The 18,440-nt window shown below is 42.6% G+C and overlaps 1 protein-coding gene across 7 annotated transcripts in view; it reads right to left on the bottom strand.

The window, feature by feature from the left end:
• LOC137534589 (oocyte zinc finger protein XlCOF7.1-like) overlaps positions 1-17,233 on the bottom strand; it is a 33,949-nt gene extending 16,716 nt beyond the window's left edge. For 4 of the 7 annotated variants that reach the window (XM_068256159.1, XM_068256160.1, XM_068256161.1 and 1 more), the window contains exons 1-6: positions 17,146-17,233; positions 12,725-12,810; positions 10,623-10,766; positions 10,411-10,534; positions 6,265-6,362; positions 6,044-6,155 (exon numbers count right to left, since the gene is read on the bottom strand). In XM_068256159.1, the coding sequence (XP_068112260.1) occupies positions 6,044-6,155; positions 6,265-6,362; positions 10,411-10,534; positions 10,623-10,766; positions 12,725-12,810; positions 17,146-17,218 (637 nt within the window). In that variant the 5' untranslated portion in view covers positions 17,219-17,233. The other 3 variants (XM_068256162.1, XM_068256164.1, XM_068256163.1) reach the window with 3 other exon arrangements.
• Between the last annotated feature and the right edge of the window lie 1,207 nt (positions 17,234-18,440).

The following is an 18,440-nucleotide window of genomic DNA, read 5'->3' as shown; positions in this document are numbered from 1 at the left end:
CAGAGGTGTTTCAGATAAGCAACTAGGCAGGGAAATAAATGGAAGAGGAGACATATATTATAGATTAAAAGAACCCCCAGCATGCAACTGAATGGTAATGGCATTTAAAGGGCCAGTGCTCCTAATGTATGTGATAACCCCATACCATAACAGCAGAAAAAGTTTTGAATGCAGGATTAGCATCTTTATCACTTAATTTACTCAGACCAGTTGCTGTTGAAATTTGATTTTTATGGTGACAATACCGCTTTAACTAAATTCACTACCCACTATTGACTAAGGCACAGGGTGACACGGTGGGGGTGTGACTTGTATATGTTGTGGCTGGTTGTGGGAGGAGACAAGCCCGGGCTGATACAAAACCTACTTTCCACTCTTCCCATATGTGAGAGGTCTGATCCAGGGTCACAAGACCCTGAAAGTTAAAGTGTACCAGAGACGAAGCAACCTGCTTTAATTAATACTATATACTAGTAGGGACATGAGAACAGACACTTACCCTGCTGCCTGTTTCATTCTGATCTGCCCTGTGTGCTTGTAATCCCCCCTATAAAAACCACCCACTGAGCTCTCAGTCGGCAGCTTTATTAGGAAGCTCTATAACAGTGAGAGCAGTCTGCTCAAGCCTGCCCCCCTCTCTGCCTGTGTTCTACCTATCTGTGAGAGCAGTCTGCTCAAGCCCCGCCCCCTCTCTGCCTGTGTTCTGCTCAAGCCTGCCCCCCCCCTCTCTGCCTGTGTTCTGCTCAAGCCCACCCCCCCTTTCTGCCAGTGTTCTGCTCAAGCCCCACCCTCTGTCTGTGTTCTGCTCAAGCCCGCCCCCCTCTCTGCCTGTGTTCAGCTCAAGCCCGCCCCCCTCTCTGCCTGTGTTCTACCTATCTGTGAGAGCAGTCTGCTCAAGCCTGCCCCCCTCTCTGCCTGTGTTCTGCTCAAGCCTGCCCCCCCCCCTCTGCCTGTGTTCTGCTCAAGCCCACCCCCCCTTTCTGCCAGTGCTCTGCTCAAGCCCCACCCTCTGTCTGTGTTCTGCTCAAGCCCGCCCCCCTCTCTGCCTGTGTTCAGCTCAAGCCCGCCCCCCACTCTGCCTGTGTTCTGCTCAAGCCCGCCCCCCTCTCTGCCGGTGCTCTCCCTATCTGTGTGCTGAACTGCATCATAGAGGACAGTACCTGTGATGGGAGAAGCAGCTCAGTAAACATAGGTTTATTTATCTATGCAGCTAATTAGTGTCCCAGCTTGATTTACACACTTACTCTGTCCATCTGAGCCAGGATCATACAGGGACACTGCTCTACTGCTTTGATGACTGTACACAGATCAAATGCAGCAGCAGCAGCTGTGCTTGTCTTTGGTTTTACAGGCATAAGTAAAGGTAATTGTACCTGTGTGTGTATATGTCTGCAGTGTTTTTTCCTAATATATATATGTCCCTGCATACATTATTTGATAGAGAACTTTACACACAGTGACACTGACCCAAAAGCAGATGGCAGCCATCTTGGATTTTGAAAAATTAAGAATGAAATGAGCCCAGGAGAGCAACAAAAAGGAATAGCCTGTGTTTGGCATAAACTTTCCGGGGGTATGTTTATTTTAAAGGTACCTGTTCATCTCAGGTTACCTTTAATGACTCCTATAGATGGGTATTAAGGGAGGTTTTCTGAGGCAGAGTTTTGGGGTCCATCTCCAGATTACGTGGAAGGGGAGATAATAATCAGTGGAATTGGACTTTAGACAATCCTGCAGCTTCTTCCTCCAATTTCTGCAAAGTCCTCGTTATCCGGAACACAAGCAACTGCAAGTCTTAAGTAACCAGCATGCTGAGGGGATAACAGGGACTATGATTTTGGGCCTAGTGGCTTCCCGGCATCCGTGCATGGGTCCCGGTGTGTCACGTGATCTGACGTGGGTCAGGTGACACATCGGGAGCTGTGCAGGGAAGACCTTGGAAAGCCGCTATGAGCATCAGGAAGGTTAGAAGAGGGCGCTGGACACTCAGTGAGCAATTTATGATACATATGGGGGGGGGGGGGGGGGCTGGGGGTTGAGGTCCGTGCTTTTAAGGCCAGTTGCTTATGCAACCGGTATGCGCATGTATCCAGAACCTGGTGATCCCTGCCAATGTCGGATACCGGAGACTTGGCTGTACCGACTCTAGTAGTTAGATCTCTGCGTTCGATTTCTCAGGTCTGCATTCTTGCTATGGCCACTATGAGGGGCTCCCCCTGCTGGAAGTTTCATTTACCGTGTTTTTCAGAATATAAGACGCACTTTTTCTTCCCAAAAAATGGGAAGTAAAAGTCCCTGCGTCTTAAATTCCAAAGACAGGGAATCCCGAACTTAAAAACGCCCGCCGATACGAACCGCCGCTACGTCGGGGACTCCCTGCCTTGTCCCCGTGTGGTGCTCCTGATTCCTGCATGTCTCTCCGCTCCGCCTGAGTAACAATAACTGCAGAGCGACTCACCTCCCTATTGATTCCACCATTGGGTTGTCCTCTCCGCCTCCAACATGTCAGCGCCACCCCTGTAAAAGAATAGATAGCAGGCAGAGCGGCTCACCTTCCTCCAGCGGCGGCAATCTGCAGACATCTCACATACCACACTGCTTCCCCTAGTGATGGCGCCTGTTAATGACTCATTTGACTAATTAACAGAAGCCGATGAGTCATTAACAGGAGCCGTTACTAGGGGAAGCCGCTAACTATTGTTTTACAGGGGTAGCGTTAACATGTTGGAGACGGAGAGGACCACCCAACGCTGTAATCCATAGGAAGGTGAGTCGCTCTACAGTTGTTACTCGGGGGAGTGGAGACATGCGGAGGGGGGAGGGGGCTGGACGGGACACAGAAAGGAGGACAGGAAGGGACAGGGGACTGGAGGACAACACGAGGGCTGAAGGCGGCAAGGACACACACATAGGGGAGCAGGAGTGGACACAGACACACACAGGAGGGCCCTATAATACTATTATATACAGTGGTGTGAAAAACTATTTGCCCCCTTCCTGATTTCTTATTCTTTTGCATGTTTGTCCCACTTAAATGTTTCTACTCATCAAAAAACGTTAACTATCAGTCAAAGATAACATAATTGAACACAAAATGCAGTTTTAAATGATGGTTTTTATTATTTAGTGAGAAAAAAAACTCAAAACCTACATGGCCCTGTGTGAAAAAATGATTGCCCCCCTTGTTAAAAAATAACTTAACTGTGGTTTATCACACCTGAGTTCAATTTCTGTAGTCAGCCCCAGCCCTAATTACTGCCACACGTTTCAATCAAGAAATCATTTAAATAGGAGATATCTGACACAGAGCAGTAGACCAAAAGCACCTCAAAAGCTAGACATCATGCCAAGATCCAAAGAAATTCAGGAACAAATGAGAACAAAAGTACTGTAATTGAGATCTATCAGTCTGGTAAAGGTTATAAAGCCATTTCTAAAGCTTTGGGACTCCAGCGAACCACAGTGAGAGCCATTATCCACAAATGGCAAAAACATGGAACAGTGAAGAACCTTCCCAGGAGTGGCCAGCCGACCAAAATCACCCCAAGAGCGCGGAGAAAACTCATCCGAGAGGCCGCAAAAGACCCCAGGACAACATCTAAAGAGCTGCAGGCCTCACTTGCCTCAGTTAAGGTCAGTGTTCACGACTCCACCATAAGAAAGAGACTGGGCAAAAACGGCCTGCATGACAGATATCCAAGGCGCAAACCACTTTTAAGCAAAAAGAACATTAAGACTCGTCTCAATTTTGCTAAAAAACATCTCAATGATTGCCAAGACTTTTTGGAAAATACCTTGTGGACCGACGAGACAAAAGTTGAACTTTTTGGAAGGTGCGTGTCCCGTTACATCAGGCGTAGAAGTAACACAGCATTTCAGCAAAAGAACATCATACCAACAGTAAAATATGGTGGTGGTAGTGTGATGGTCTGGGGTTGTTTTGCTGCTTCAGGACCTGGAAGGCTTGCTGTGATAGATGGAACCATGAATTCTACTGTCTACCAAAATATACTGAAGGAGAATGTCTAGCCATCTGTTCGTCAACTCAAGCTGAAGCGATCTTGGGTGCTGCCGCAGGACAATGACCCAAAACACACCAGCAAATCCACCTCTGAATGGCTGAAGAAAAACAAAATGAAGACTTTGGAGTGGCCTAGTCAAAGTCCTGACCTGAATCCTATTGAGATGTTGTGGCATGACCTTAAAAAGGTGGTTCATGCTAGAAAACCCTCAAATAAAGCTGAATTACAACAATTCTGCAAAGATGAGTGAGCCAAAATTCCCCCAGAGCGCTGTAAAAGACTCGTTGCAAGTTGTCGCAAACGCTTGATTGCAGATATTGCTGCTAAGGGTGGCCCAACCAGTTATTAGGTTCAAGGGGCAATTTCTTTTTCACACAGGGCCATGTAGGTTTTGAGTTTTTTTTCTCACTAAATAATAAAAACCATCATTTAAAACTGCATTTTGTGTTGAATTATGTTATGTTTGACTAATAGTTAAAGGTTTTTGATGAGCAGAAACATTTAAGTGTGACAAACATGCAAAAGAATAAGAAATCAGGAAGGGGGCAAATAGTTTTTCACACCACTGTAAACTGCATAAGCGATCTACAGAATACAAATGACCTGAATGTGATCCTCCAATCAGTTCATACAAACATATAGGGCCATATGCAATTCACTTTTTCACCTGAGTTTTCTCCTAGGAGAAAATTTTTCATCTTCGTTTTATAATAACTTTTTAGCACTTTGTAATTGTAAAAGTACCAAAAAGTAAGTGAAAAAGTATGATCAACATTATTTTGAGTATTTGTTTGCTTGCTGGTTGTTTAAAAGGCAGTTTATTGACAAGTTTTAAAATTTCACCTAGGAGAAAACTCAGGTGAAAAAGTGAATTGCATATGGCCCATAGTCTCTGTTCTCTCCTTTGATCCCCAATTATTCATCCGAGGTCACTGAGCCTCACATGTAAGGAGAAAGACAAAAAAGAGGAACATAGTGAAGTCCTGTTTTTACTCAGACTTCTTAATGTCCATCCACCATATATTATTCCAGTGCTGTGCAAAAACGTGCTCAACACTCCTCCGTCACTATAAAACAAATGTATACGCTCACCAGATGTTCTTGCTGACCAATCACAGACAGCAAGTAAAGCTCAAATTGATCCACGACACTTTACTCCAGATCTTCCTCCATTCTCAGCAACTCGCAATAAAGTTAAAATTAAAAAACATACACATAGTGTAAAACCTTTTAGAGCTTCAATATCACACTCCACCATAAACGTGCCAGTATCTGGTGCCCACACCTAAATCACTTTGCGGCTGCATGCACAACAATGCGCTCACCAGAACTGGGGCTGACCCCTCACAGACCAGCAGATATCGCTTAATGACATTCCGATGGGCGATGGCTGCCTTTGCTCTTCACCTAATAAATGCTCCAAACAGGCCCAACATAGCGTAAAACCATTTAATAAATGAATATAGTAAAAGTAGTGCACTTACAATTTGTTCAAAACAATGCGCATATAAAAAATGTCAATTCACATGTGCTGTATGGCGTCTCTTCCTGCTCTTCCTGTAGCTCCCTCCACACAGGAGGGGACACAGGGGGACTGAAGGACCACACAGGGGTACTGGAGGACACACACACAGGACAGGGGGGGGACACATTTGGTCAGGAGGACCACACAGGGGCAGGAGGGGACACATGGACAAACACAGGAAGACAGGAGGGGACGCATAGTGAACATAGGAGGACAATGGGGGAGAACATATACAAGACTTTCCTAGAACAAGAACGCACCAGGTTTTAGTGTGTATATGTATTTGTATATGTATGTATGTGTATATATATATATATATATATATATATATATATATATATATATATATATATATATATATATATATATATATATATATATATATATTCCCCAGGTTTTTACCTTCTAAACCTAGGTGTGTTTTATACTCCGGTGCGTCTTATATTCCGAAAAATACAGTATTTCAGGCACAAAAAATGCTGAAGCTATTTCTCACCCATGAGGATCTCTGGAGCAATCTCCTCCATCTTGGATGGCAAATTACCCTCCACACTTGTCTCTCCTTCACCATCTATAGATTCTGCTTTAAAAGGAATACAATTTTCACCCTGATACACAAAAACAACATGAATTACACATTTCATTAAGAAGAGTAACTGTAAATAACTGACACACTTTATTTAAACTGTATTTTAGAAGAGCTGTCACTCCACTTACCTCAAAAGGTTTTTGTGTTTGTCTGTCCTCCAATGCAGAATCCTGGGGATAAAGAGGACCTGTACATCTCTTTGATAGAGTTATGTTAGCTGATACATCTGTAGAAATCAAAGACACTTAAAGTGACAGTGAAGTGAAAATAAGCTTATAATGTAATGAATTGTATGTGTAGTACGGATAATTAATACTGTAGATCATCAGTAGTAAAGAAAAGTCTCATGTTTTTATATTCAGCTATATAGCTTTATTTATAATATTGCATCATTCTGTCATATTGGCAGTTTAGAAACCACACTCTGTATTTTAAGCTGTAAAACAGCGCAGAACTAATGACCTTTTGAACTTTCCTGCAGTAAAAATTATCTCAAGTTGTATCTCGCTGTTTCTTGGCTGTTTGATAAACTATTTCAAAAACAGGACTGAGTTCAACCAAGTTGGTGGAATAGCTCAGGAAGCTTTTTTGCATAGATAACAATTCAACTGTTTTAACTTTTCCCGTACTGGAAAACAACATGAGACTTTTTTTTCCCCGCTACTAATGTTCTATTTGTTATCTGTACTACGCATACAATTTATTATCTCATAAGTTTATTTTCGCTTTATATTTGCTTTAATACTGTCAAGTTGACCCAGTTTTATCTCATTTTAAAGGATTAGGTTGACTTTATCGTAATTTTTACTGAGCAGAGGGACACCCCATAAGTGTGGAGTTACTTTCCTACTTTACATACTGGCTCGCTATGGCTGTCAGCAGTGGGTGGTGGCAGTAAAGAAGGAGGGGAGACATAGCAACCTCCTAGGTCCTTATGCACATTTCCTGTCATGGGTGATTTGACGTTGGCTATTTCTATAAATAAAGGTGGAGCCAGGGACAAAAAGAATCGTGATGTGTCTGATCACGCTGCCCTTCAAATTATGCTGCTCATTTGCAGTAGCAAAATCCCATGAAGTTGCGCAAAATCACACAACTTTTTCCATGCTAGTTTAACACATGCGCAAATGCAGTCATTTTAAACTGCCCAAGCTGCCCCTGAGCTGCACAGGAGGTGTCGTCTTGTGATTGGCTGGCTGCAGAGTGCTTCCTGTGGAGGCCATTGGTGAAGGCAACACGATCAGACATTACAGATACAACATTATATTTGTATAATTATTACTATATTCATTATTGCACAAAGTATTTGGAAAGTCAAGGTAGGACAGGAGGAAAGAAGGGAAGGGAGCAGGTTCTGTGGGATGAGTGACAGAGGAAGAGCTCAGGCAGCTCCAGGATTTATGTTTTATTGTTGCTGGAAGGCAGCTGCTTGTTACAGTGGAGGAGTAGCTGGCTTTCCCAAACAGATCCAGTAATACATTGATCAATAAACGCTTCTCAGCTGCAGTGTATGAGAGATACGCAGGTGATGTTTGTTCCAGTCCTCTCTCCTTGTCTCTGATGGTACTACACATTCAGGCTGGGTGCACACAAAACATAACATGAAAGGCTGCGTTTTATGTTAATGTTGTGTGCGTTTTTTAGCGTTTCTATTGCATTTGCGTTTTTTTAAAGTGAATGGGATCCCGCATTTAAAAAAAATTAAGCAAATACTTACCTAAGGAGAGGGAAGGCTCTGGGTCATATAGAGCCTTCCGTCTCCTCTCTCGGAGCTCTCTATCCCGTGCTGGCTCCCCCCACCCCCACCCCCGTTTCAATCCCCCGCCGAAAGGGTATTTGTAAGTCTTCGGGAGCTGTGACCTCCCAAAGACGTGCGGCTCCATACTGCACAGGCGTGAGTGTGCAAGAGAGCGTGCTTGCGCAGGCGCAGTACAGGGCCGCCCTTCTTCAGGAGCACTCAGGCTCCCTGAAGACTTCTGAAGCCTCCTTCGGCCGGGTAAAGCAGTATTTGACTAATTTCGTCAAATACTGCTACCGGGCGAGCCAGCACTGGAACGAGGGGACCAGGAGAGGATCGGGAAGGCTCTATAGGACCCAGAGCCTTCCTTCTCCTTGGGTAAGTATCGGTCTCATTTTTTAAAATTCGGTTCCCATTCACTTTAACGCAGATGCGTTTTCAAGCTTTTTGTGTGTGTTTTAATGCTTTTGCGGTTCACATTTGTAAAACGCATATGCGTTCTGTATACGTTTTTATATTTACATTTATTCAAATCACTAGGAACACAATAGGAAGCGGAAATACATCAGAAAACTTTATTTAAAAAAAAAAAAACACATAAAAATGCATACAAAATGCAAAACATTGCATTTCCATTGACTTTCATTATGTGCGTTTTTGATGTATTTATACATAATATGCAACAAAACTAGCATTTTAAAACACCAAAGTACAAACGCATACCCATTTGGTTTATATGCGGCCCATTGAGTAACATTGGTGCATAAAACGCAGAGTTTTACGTGATGCTAGCGTTTCTGTTATGTGTGCAGCTAGCCTCACAGTAGCTTTTAGTTGCACACCCATTGACAGCACGGAAGTGCTGCGGATTTATAACCATCAGAGGGCAGCTCTGCAGAAGCATAGTCTGAGCTGTGCAGTGTCTGATTGTGCTGCCGATTCTCTGCGCAATGAGGAAGTGATGTCTGCCATGGAGGGCATATTTGAGGCAGCGGGATCAGACATTACACCGGAGATGAGAGGTATATGGTGGCTGCCATATTATTTCCTAATACTAGTTATCTCAGAGTTCTGCTCATCTTTCTGGTCAGTGGTATCTGAATCACACACCTAAAACAAGCATGCAGCTAATCTTGTCAGAATTTTGTCAGAAATATCTGATTTGTATCCTTGATCAGGGTCTATGGCTGAGGCATCTTTTACACCATATGCTGAAAAATTGAGGCGTTTTAACTCTTCGCAGCAGTGCAATGTGAAATATAATTCAGTTGAAGAGACACTAAAGCGAAAAAAAAAATTATGATATAATGAATAGGTTGTGTAGTAGGGATAATTACTAGAATATTAGTAGCAAAGAAAATATTCTCATATTTTTATTTTCAGTTATATAGTGTTTTTTTTATAACATTGCATCAAGCTGTAATATTTGCAGTTTACACACTACTCATCATTCTAAATGATTTTACAGAGCAGGCTAGTGAACTTTTCTTCTGGAGAGACAAAGAAAATACAGTGACTGACAGTTGAGAAAACAGAGCTCTCGACTTTAAAAGTCATGGAGCTCAATGGCTCTTTTGCATAGATAACAACTGGAGTTTCTTAACTCTTCCTGTACTGGAAACAATATTAGACTCATATCTCTGCTTCTAATGTTTTATTTCTTAGCTGTACTACACATACAAATCATTATATCATAATTAATTTTTTTTTCACTTCAGTGTCTCTCTAAAATGTGTGATAGCTAGACAGGAAAAAAGTAATTCATAATGCACTTTCTATATGTATGTTCGTATCTTAAATTTTACAATTTTTTTTTGTGATCGTAGTCCTTTAAAGTAAAAATCAACCGATGAGATAAACAATTGTATTTATCCTCCAACTCCTAAAAATTATCTTTTTTTTTTTTTTAGATACCCCATGGTTTTATTTTATATTTAAACATTCACAAAGTAGGTTGAATGTTTTGTTGTCTCTGTACCGTGGCATCCATTTAAGTGCCCCAGAGTTAGAAAAAGGTCAATAGTTCATGTATTTTATCTCTCCCTGCCTCAGAAGTTGTATTTTGCCAGGAAAACTTTTATGGCGCTAATTTGCTTATCAATGACGTTTACTATATTTCTGACCAGGAACTGACAAGACAGAAGCTGTCACTTGCATGCCTGAAAATTAACTCTTTCAGGTAGAAAAATAAAACTAAAAGTAGTAAAACAGCCTGGTTATTAATATGTGTGGCACTGTACATACACACATTTCTCTCATCATTTCCTTGAGTACACTTTAAGGCCCCCTGCACACTGCAAATCCAATTTGCAATTCCGAGTTTCCCTGGATGCTATCAAAAGAAAAAAACGCAGAAAAAACGCAGCATGCAGTAACTATTAAAAATCATAAATCAGAATCGCATGTTAAAATCGGTTAAAAAAACGTAAATCGGAATCGCAAGTAGTGTGCAAGAGGCCTAAGTCAGATGATAGAGGTTCTAGGGGGACCCTTTATATTGCTCTCTCCTTTAAAAGAAATGGAAGTCTACTCTTACCTGGCGATGCTAGGAGTGGCTGATTCTCCATCACGACTTCCTTGTAGAGATTTTTGTGTCCTTCTAAATATTCCCACTCTTCCATGGTGAAATATAAAGCAACATCCTGACACCTTATGGGAATCTGACACACACACACAAATCATATAGTTACCACCCTGACACACCCTTGTGTTACTGGACAACGTCCCATAATTCCCAGCAATGCTCACCTCTCCTGTCATCAGCTCTGTGATCCTGCCGATGACCTCCAGGATTTTCCTGCCATTGCTTCTCTCAGTTGTCTGTGAGTGAGGTGGGGGCAGGGTGAGAGGTGACAGTGGCTCACCTGATGCTTTCTTCACTGCTATGCAATCCTGTCAATCAAGATTTCATTTGGTTTTCATAATGCATGTTAACAAAAACTCCTTTTGCTGGACCTTTTTTATTAGTAGAGAGAAGACTGATGTCATGTGATACCCCCAGATTCTTCCTCACCCTACCCTCCACTCAGGTGTGTTTTTTTAAAGGGGACCTTAAAGTGAACCCAAATTAAAAATACAAGATTTCAGAAATAAAATCTATTTTCTAACTTATAATAATAAATAGCAGCCCTTTTCAGCTGCATGATGACAAATATAAAATATTTTACATTTATTGGAGGAACCCCTCCCTTCCTTTCATATTGCCGGGACAGAATCCGGCAGACTGGTGGAGGAGATAAGAAACAAAAACAAAACACAGGCTGCTACTGATGATGTCACAGGGGAGGGGATCTCAGCTTGTGTGAGATTTCACATACACGATGCCCTTGTGAGGGAGGGGAGCTGATGACAAACACACCCATGTTCTAAAACCTCCTACTAAGCTCAGATGTAATGGCTGCCACCTGTATAACCCTAGTTATGAAAAGAGAAGGGTGAAAAGCATGCACTGAAATGCTCATAGGCTTGTAGGAGTGTTAATTTTTCTTTGTATGTGTCAGAGTGGTGCAACTAAATATTCTGAATTAAAAAAATGTTTGGTTTGGGTCCGCTTTAAGTGAGAGGGATATGGAGGCTGACATATTTATTTCCTTTTAAACAATGCAAAGTGCCTGGCTGTCTAGTTGATTCTCTGTCTCTAAAACATTTACTTTAAAGGAGAACTGTAGTGAGAAGTATATGGAGGCTGCCATATTTATTTCCTTTTAAGCAATACCAGTTACCTGGCAGCTCTGCTGGTCTATTTGACTGAAGAAGTGTCTGAATCACACCAGGAACAGGCATGTGGCTAATCTTGTCATATCTGTCAAAATTGTCAGAAACACCTGATCTGCTGTATGCTTGTTCAGGGCCTATGGCTGAAAGTATTAGAGGCAGATGATTAGCAGGTTAGCCAGGCAACTGGTATTGCTTAAATGGAAACAAATATGGCAGCCTCCATATACCTCTCACTACAGTTCTCCTTTAACCATAGACCCTAACAAGAATGCTGATTAGATGTTTGACTTAAGGTGGCCACTAACGGTCCAATTTCTAGCGAACAATCGTTAGAGCGATCAGAAATTCTGATCACATTGGTTGTAAATAATCTCTGTTGATGGGCACAATCAATTACAGACGATTACAAAATCGTCCGATTGGATTTTTGTTGCACCAAAATTTGAATTTTCTTGTTGGTTGTAATAGATAGGAAGCAAAGATTGGTTCGTTGATGGTGTAGTGAATGATTTCACTTCCGATCGGAATTTCTGATCACTCAAACAATTTTTCGCTAGAAATTGGATCATTAGTGGCCACCTTTAAGTTTGACAAGATTACCTGCATGCTGGTTTTAGGTGTGCGATTCAGGCTCTACTGATGCATGAAAGATCAGCAGGACAGCCAGGCAACTTGTATTATTTACAGTGGACCTGAACTCAGAACTTCCTCTCTGCTGTAAAAGATTAGCAACAGCATAATAACCTTTAAAGAAAAACATTTCTTTATTACAGCTGAGAGAAATCCTGCAATAAATCTGCAGTGTATCTACTTCCTGCTTTTATGGAAGAAGACATATTGTTAGCATCCTGTGTTTAGAAATTAGCTGCTCTGCCATGGCAGAGGAGATTCCTGAGCTGATACAGCTGAAGAGATCAAATTACGGTGATGATTAGTGACAAATGAGGGGGGATTATACAGGCTAAACTCTCTAAATACATACAGGGTGCATTTCTCTGTTTTCCTTCTGCCCTGTACAACAGTTCAGGTCCACTTTAAAAGGAAATAAATATGGCAGCATCCATATCCCTCTCACTTCAGGTGCACTGTAACAGAAATAAGTGGTCATGTGACACTCCCAGAATCCTCCTCACCTCTCCAGCCAATAGGCAGATGACCTCCAGGGTGAGGTCTAATATTTTCACCATGCGGTTCTTCTCCTTCTCCATCTTCATCTGACCTATAAAACACACACACAAAAAAAACAGATTTTGAATTCATTATTTCCCACCCACCCCGTGAGTGAATTGCAGATATGAACTACCAGCCAATGATCATAAAAAGTTTGCCCCTAAAAAGAGCTACAGGTGGTGTGCATTTAGCGTTATTATCAATATTTATTATTATTGATACTGGTTCATGCAGTGCCAACATTTTCCAGGGCATTGTACAAATAAATATTTTAGAAACAACTTAAAGAGAAACCGTAACCAAGAATTGAACTTCATCCCAATCAGTAGCTGATACCCCCTTTCCCATGAGAAATCTATTCCTTTTCTCAAACAGATCATCAGGGGGCTCTGTATGGCTGATATTGTGGTGAAACCTCTCCCACAGTGTGATGTCACCACCTCACAGCACTGAGGTACTGACATCACACTGTGGGAGCCTTGTTGCATTGTGGGAAATAACAGCTGTTTCCAACTGCCAAAAAAGCAAGCAGCATTTTCTTCCAGAGACATCACCTGCCAGCAGTAAAAATGTCACCGTGTGATAAATGTCTGAGCATAAATCAGGGAGAGGAAAGATTTTAAAATGAACAAACACTGACTAAATCATTTATACATAACTATTGTAAAAATCAAGCACTTTTTTTTATTACATTATTTTCACTGGAGTTATAGATTTCCACCCGATGTTGCAAAAGAATCTGAAAAGAATTGACTCCTACCATACACTGCACATTCATTTCCAATAGATTCCAGCAGGGAGTCTACTGAAAGTCGATGGAACTGCAGAGCTGCACTGTTCAATGCAGTGCAAAGCTATAGGCCATCAATCAATCCCCTGCAGATAAATCCAATATGCAAGGAATCGAATGAGAAAATCGATGAGTGGATGGCCATCTTTAAGTGGACAAACAAGGGTGTAGTGGATCACCACAATTAAGTTTAACACATTGGGCCCTTATTCAAATTCTCTCTTTCCAAGGTGATATTTCCACATCTTATAAATAAAACGCCTTTTAAACTACCAGCTATTTTAACCTCTAGAGGACAAGTATCACGTTGATGGGTGTGAACGCGGTGGCTCAACCAGGACCGTCTAACGCCGATCATGGTAAAGTCCTGGGGGAGTGTCTTGCTGGAGACCGCGCGCGCTAATGCGCGTGCATATCCGCTTGGATGACGGAGCTCCGCTCCACCTTCAGTCTACCAGCAGCGATCGCTGCTCGGAGACTGTTAGATGGCGAAACCGCCATCTTTTATTGCTGTACAGCACTGCGATCTATGGCAGCGCTGTACTTGGGACAGCTGTCTAACACAGCTGTCCCCCTGGGAGGCACCACAGCGATCCGCTGTCATTGGCTGAAGCCTATGACAGCCGAGCGCACTGATTGGCTGGCGGGGGGAGGGAGAGCATTCCACAAAAATAAAAAAAACACTATTTTTTCTTATTAAAATAATAACATAAATATTTATTTAAAAAAAACATCCTGGGGATGATTCTTGCCCACCAGCAGAGATCTCTGTTGGTGGGCAGAAAAGGAGGTGGTGGGGAATCACTTGTGTGCTGAGTTGTGTGGCCCTGCAGCGAGGCCTTAAAGGAGAACTGAAGTAAGAGGTATACGGAGGCTGCCATATTTATTTCCTTTTAAACAATATCAGTTGCCTGGCAGCCCTGCTGGTCTATTTCTCTGCAGTAGTATCTGACTTACACCAGAAACAAGCATGCAGCTAGTCTTGTCAGATCTGACTTTAAAGTCTGAAACACCTGATCTGCTGCATGCTTGTTCAGGGGCTATGGCTAATAGTATTAGAGGCAGAGGATCAGCAGAGCTGCCAGGCAACTGGTATTGCTTAAAAGGAAATAAACATGGCAGCCTCCATATACCACTCTCTTCAGTTGCCCTTTAAAGCTGCAGTGGCCCAATTTGTGAAAAATGGCCTGGTCTTTAGGGGGGGGGGGGGGGGGGGGGTTTAAGCCCATGGTCCTTAAGTGGTTAAACATATATGAAAAATGATCTCCTAGGAGAAAAAGTGTATTTGAATTAGACAAAAAGTGAATTGGATGGTGCCCAGTGTGTGTAAAGGACACAGGAATCTGCTATTCAGAAGATACAGCAATACTAAGATGAAACAGGAGAGGGAGCCGTGCCCATTTGAACTTATAGTATCCAGGATAAGTAGTGGACACAGAAGGTAATGGGGAGAGGCAAGGTCGTAAGCTGTACGAGTAACGCTGACCATACACTTATAGATGGTCACTAGATTTGAACATCAGATAGATTCCTGTCAAATCAAATCTGACAGGAATCTGATGTGTGCCATACACATTCTGAGTGAAATCTATAAAAAAAAAAATCGATCAAACCGTAGAGTTGCACTGTTCATACCAGCGCAACCCTATGGGCCGTTGAACTGCTGCTGCTCTCGACCCGCCGGCCTTGATTTTCTGTCTGGACCGATTGATCTATCTAATAATTGATTAGGCCTCCTGCAGCAATGATAACTAGTTGATTCGATCAAAGTGATCAAATCGGCCAGGTATAGACAAGAAAATTGATAAGTGTATGGCCATCTTATGTGCTTTATGCGTATCTTGGCTGGAAACACGGCAGTTTGGTAGCCAGCTACCTTTGTCCGATTACAACTTTGTTGGAAAAAAATGAGGTTTCGAGTGGTGTGTTTGAACATTACCGGGGTTGGAGAGTGTTATACTGATTTAGGAAGATAGTTTGTGAGAAAAAGCCTGTGAGAAATCCTGTATAAAGACATAATATTGCAGAAAGCATTTGCAATAATTCAGCTTTAAAGTGTACCAGAGCTGGAGAAGAAAAAAGAATAGATACTTACCCAGGGCTTCCTCCAGCCCTATAAGCAGTCCCCTGCTGTCCTCTCGGGGTCTGCCGCTCGGCCGCAATTAGTCCCGGTAATCTAGCTCAGTCACACCAGTCGTGGTTTTCTGCACGTGTGGACCTCCCGCACATGCGCAGAAGACCACGACTGACTTATGGGGCTGGAGGAAGCCCCAGGTAAGTATTGATTCTTTCTTCTTCTCCAGCTCTGGTTTCCTTTAAGTGTAGCTTCCTATGATGCATCATTCCCAAGCAGCATCTAAAAGAGAGAAGATTGATGTTTGAGTCATAAAGTAGTATTTCCTGTGGATTGGAGTGTTTCCAGATAACGCATTGGTAGACCACAGATGAGAGTATTGGAATAATCTAGTCTAGAGTAGGGATGATCAATGAGATGTAAATACTTCCGGGTTTATGCAAATTTATGTACATTTTTATGCAAATATATGCAGTTTGAAAATGGACCAATCAAGATCTCACCCAGGTTAAAATTGATTGGTCCAATTTCAAGCTGCGCATATTTGCATAAAAATGTACATACATTTGCATTAATTCAGAAGTCTAGTCTAGAGCTAGAATAAGTGGACCATCTCGAGGCTGCATAATTGCTGTATACAATCAATATGTCCAGAATGCATCACCGGTAAAAGCTCAAGAGAAGTGCGAGGTGGTAGCCTCTGATGGTGGGCACAAGGGGGTGTTAAATTTTTGATGTCATTGATGACAGCAGGGAACTTCTAGTGCTGTGCCAGCTACTGCTTCCTCTGCCACTCTCCCACCAGTGAGCATGATAGGACCATCCCCTCCCTATGCAGAAGCCATGTGTTTAGAAGGGGCTGGTGCTTCATTGGCCTCTAGAGTCTCCCTGAATATCTAGTACATACATGTCAAACTCCGGCCCCCGGGCCAAATATGGCCCTCAGAGCCATTAAATTAGGCCCTCAAGTGGATTCCCCACTTTGCATTGTTTGACCCACTCTAGACCACCAGGGAAGCTATACTGGAGGTGAAGCCCTAGACCAGTGATCTGCAAACTTGGTCTCCAGATGTTAAGGAACTACAAGTCCCACAATGCATTTGCCTTTATGAATCATGACTGTGGCTATCAAACTCCTGCAATGCATTGTGGGACTTGTCAGCCAGTCGAGTCTCCAGCAAATCAGTTAGTAGTTCTAAGGTAATATACACACCATAATAAGGATCATTTTCACTACAACTGCTCATGTTTTCAGTCACATCCATAATGCCTAGCTCTGAATGGGATTGAATCATTATGTGTAAGGGATCATAGAACCCAGATATATAATGAGATCTGGAGAGGGTCCTCCTGAAGCTCTCAGTCCCAGTGATAGAAATTACCTGTATACATCTCCGTAGATGGGTAGTAGTATCAACACATATACACAGAGAGGGTTTATCCAATCCCTCCATAGAATGATCTGCTGTCTCCCTGCAACAGGTACCCAGCCTATGGCTACACAGAGACGTCATGGTTACCTGCTGTGACCCCACATGGAGCGCAACCTGCGTCTCCTAGCAATGCTAACCAGTCAGGAAGTGGCTGATGCATTTCTGCTGTCCATTGTAAATCGCTCTCGCTTCCGCCTGCCTGCGAACTCAGTGCACGCTGTAACACTGCCACCGTCTGGCTGAATAGGAGAATGGCCTGTTTTTCCATCAGTAGAATGCACTGTGCTTCTGTGCCGTCAACCTACCTCAGGGGACTCTGGAGGACGTTGCTGCCATCTAGTGGATGAATGGGAAACCGCAAAATATCATGGAAAAAATACTGTAAAATAATTTTATTTTTACTATGAAAAAGAGATCCTTCCTTTTGAAATAATTATAATTCGAAATCCTTAAAGAAAAACCATAACCAAGAATTGAACTTCATCCCAGTCAGTAGCTGATACCCCCCTTTTCCACGAGAAATCTATTCCTTTTCTCAAACAGATCATAAGGGGGCTCTGTATGGCTGATATTGTGGTGAAACCTCTCCCACAGTGTGATGTCAGAACCATGGTCCTGACAGTTTCCTATCTGTGAACCTCGCTACATTGGCCCCTATTCATAAAACATTTGGGGAGAAAAAATTTGGGGAGGGAAAATACCGCATCGCATTCTGGGTGGTCATTCATAAAAATGTTTCCAGCTGCGATAGAGTGCGGAGATTTCCCGCTGAAGGCTGGCGGTAGGCTTGCGGAAACACACAAGTTGGCAGAGTGCCTCCGTGCGCTGCTCTCTCTCCTGCTGCTTGGGAGGTCTGTCCCATTCACTTGCATGTATTCCGCACGCTTCTCGATACATCCGAGCAAGCGGTATTTCCCTGCCACATACCGCTTCCTCTAATCTTTATGAATGAACATTTTGTTACTTTTTCTAGATAAATCTAGAAAATCACCGCACAAGGCGGAAATGTATCGCTCTGCTGGGGAATTGTAGCTTTTCATGCGGAAACAGCCTTTATGAATGCACACTTTGTTAAATGGTCGGGAAAGTCAGCTGTTTTGAGCGGTAAACTTGCGGTAAAGTTTTATGAATAGAGGCCATTGTGGGAAATAACAGCTGTTTACAGCTGTTTCCAACTGGCATAAAAAAGCAGCATCTCCTTCCAGTGACATCACATGCCAGCAGTAAAAATGTCACCATGTGATAAATGTCAAAATGTAAATGAAGGAGAAGAAAGATTTTTCAATGGGCAAACACTGACTAAATCATTTAGGCATAACGTATCATGAAACACTGCATTTCATGTCATGTTTCATTTTATGTTGTGTGTGTTTTATGTTTTT

Source organism: Hyperolius riggenbachi, chromosome 10 (genome assembly GCF_040937935.1).
Source record: "Hyperolius riggenbachi isolate aHypRig1 chromosome 10, aHypRig1.pri, whole genome shotgun sequence".
Classification (NCBI taxonomy): Eukaryota; Metazoa; Chordata; class Amphibia; order Anura; family Hyperoliidae; genus Hyperolius; species Hyperolius riggenbachi.
The sequence above is the reverse complement of the archived record's forward strand: the minus strand, read 5'-3'. Positions and strand labels throughout refer to the sequence as shown.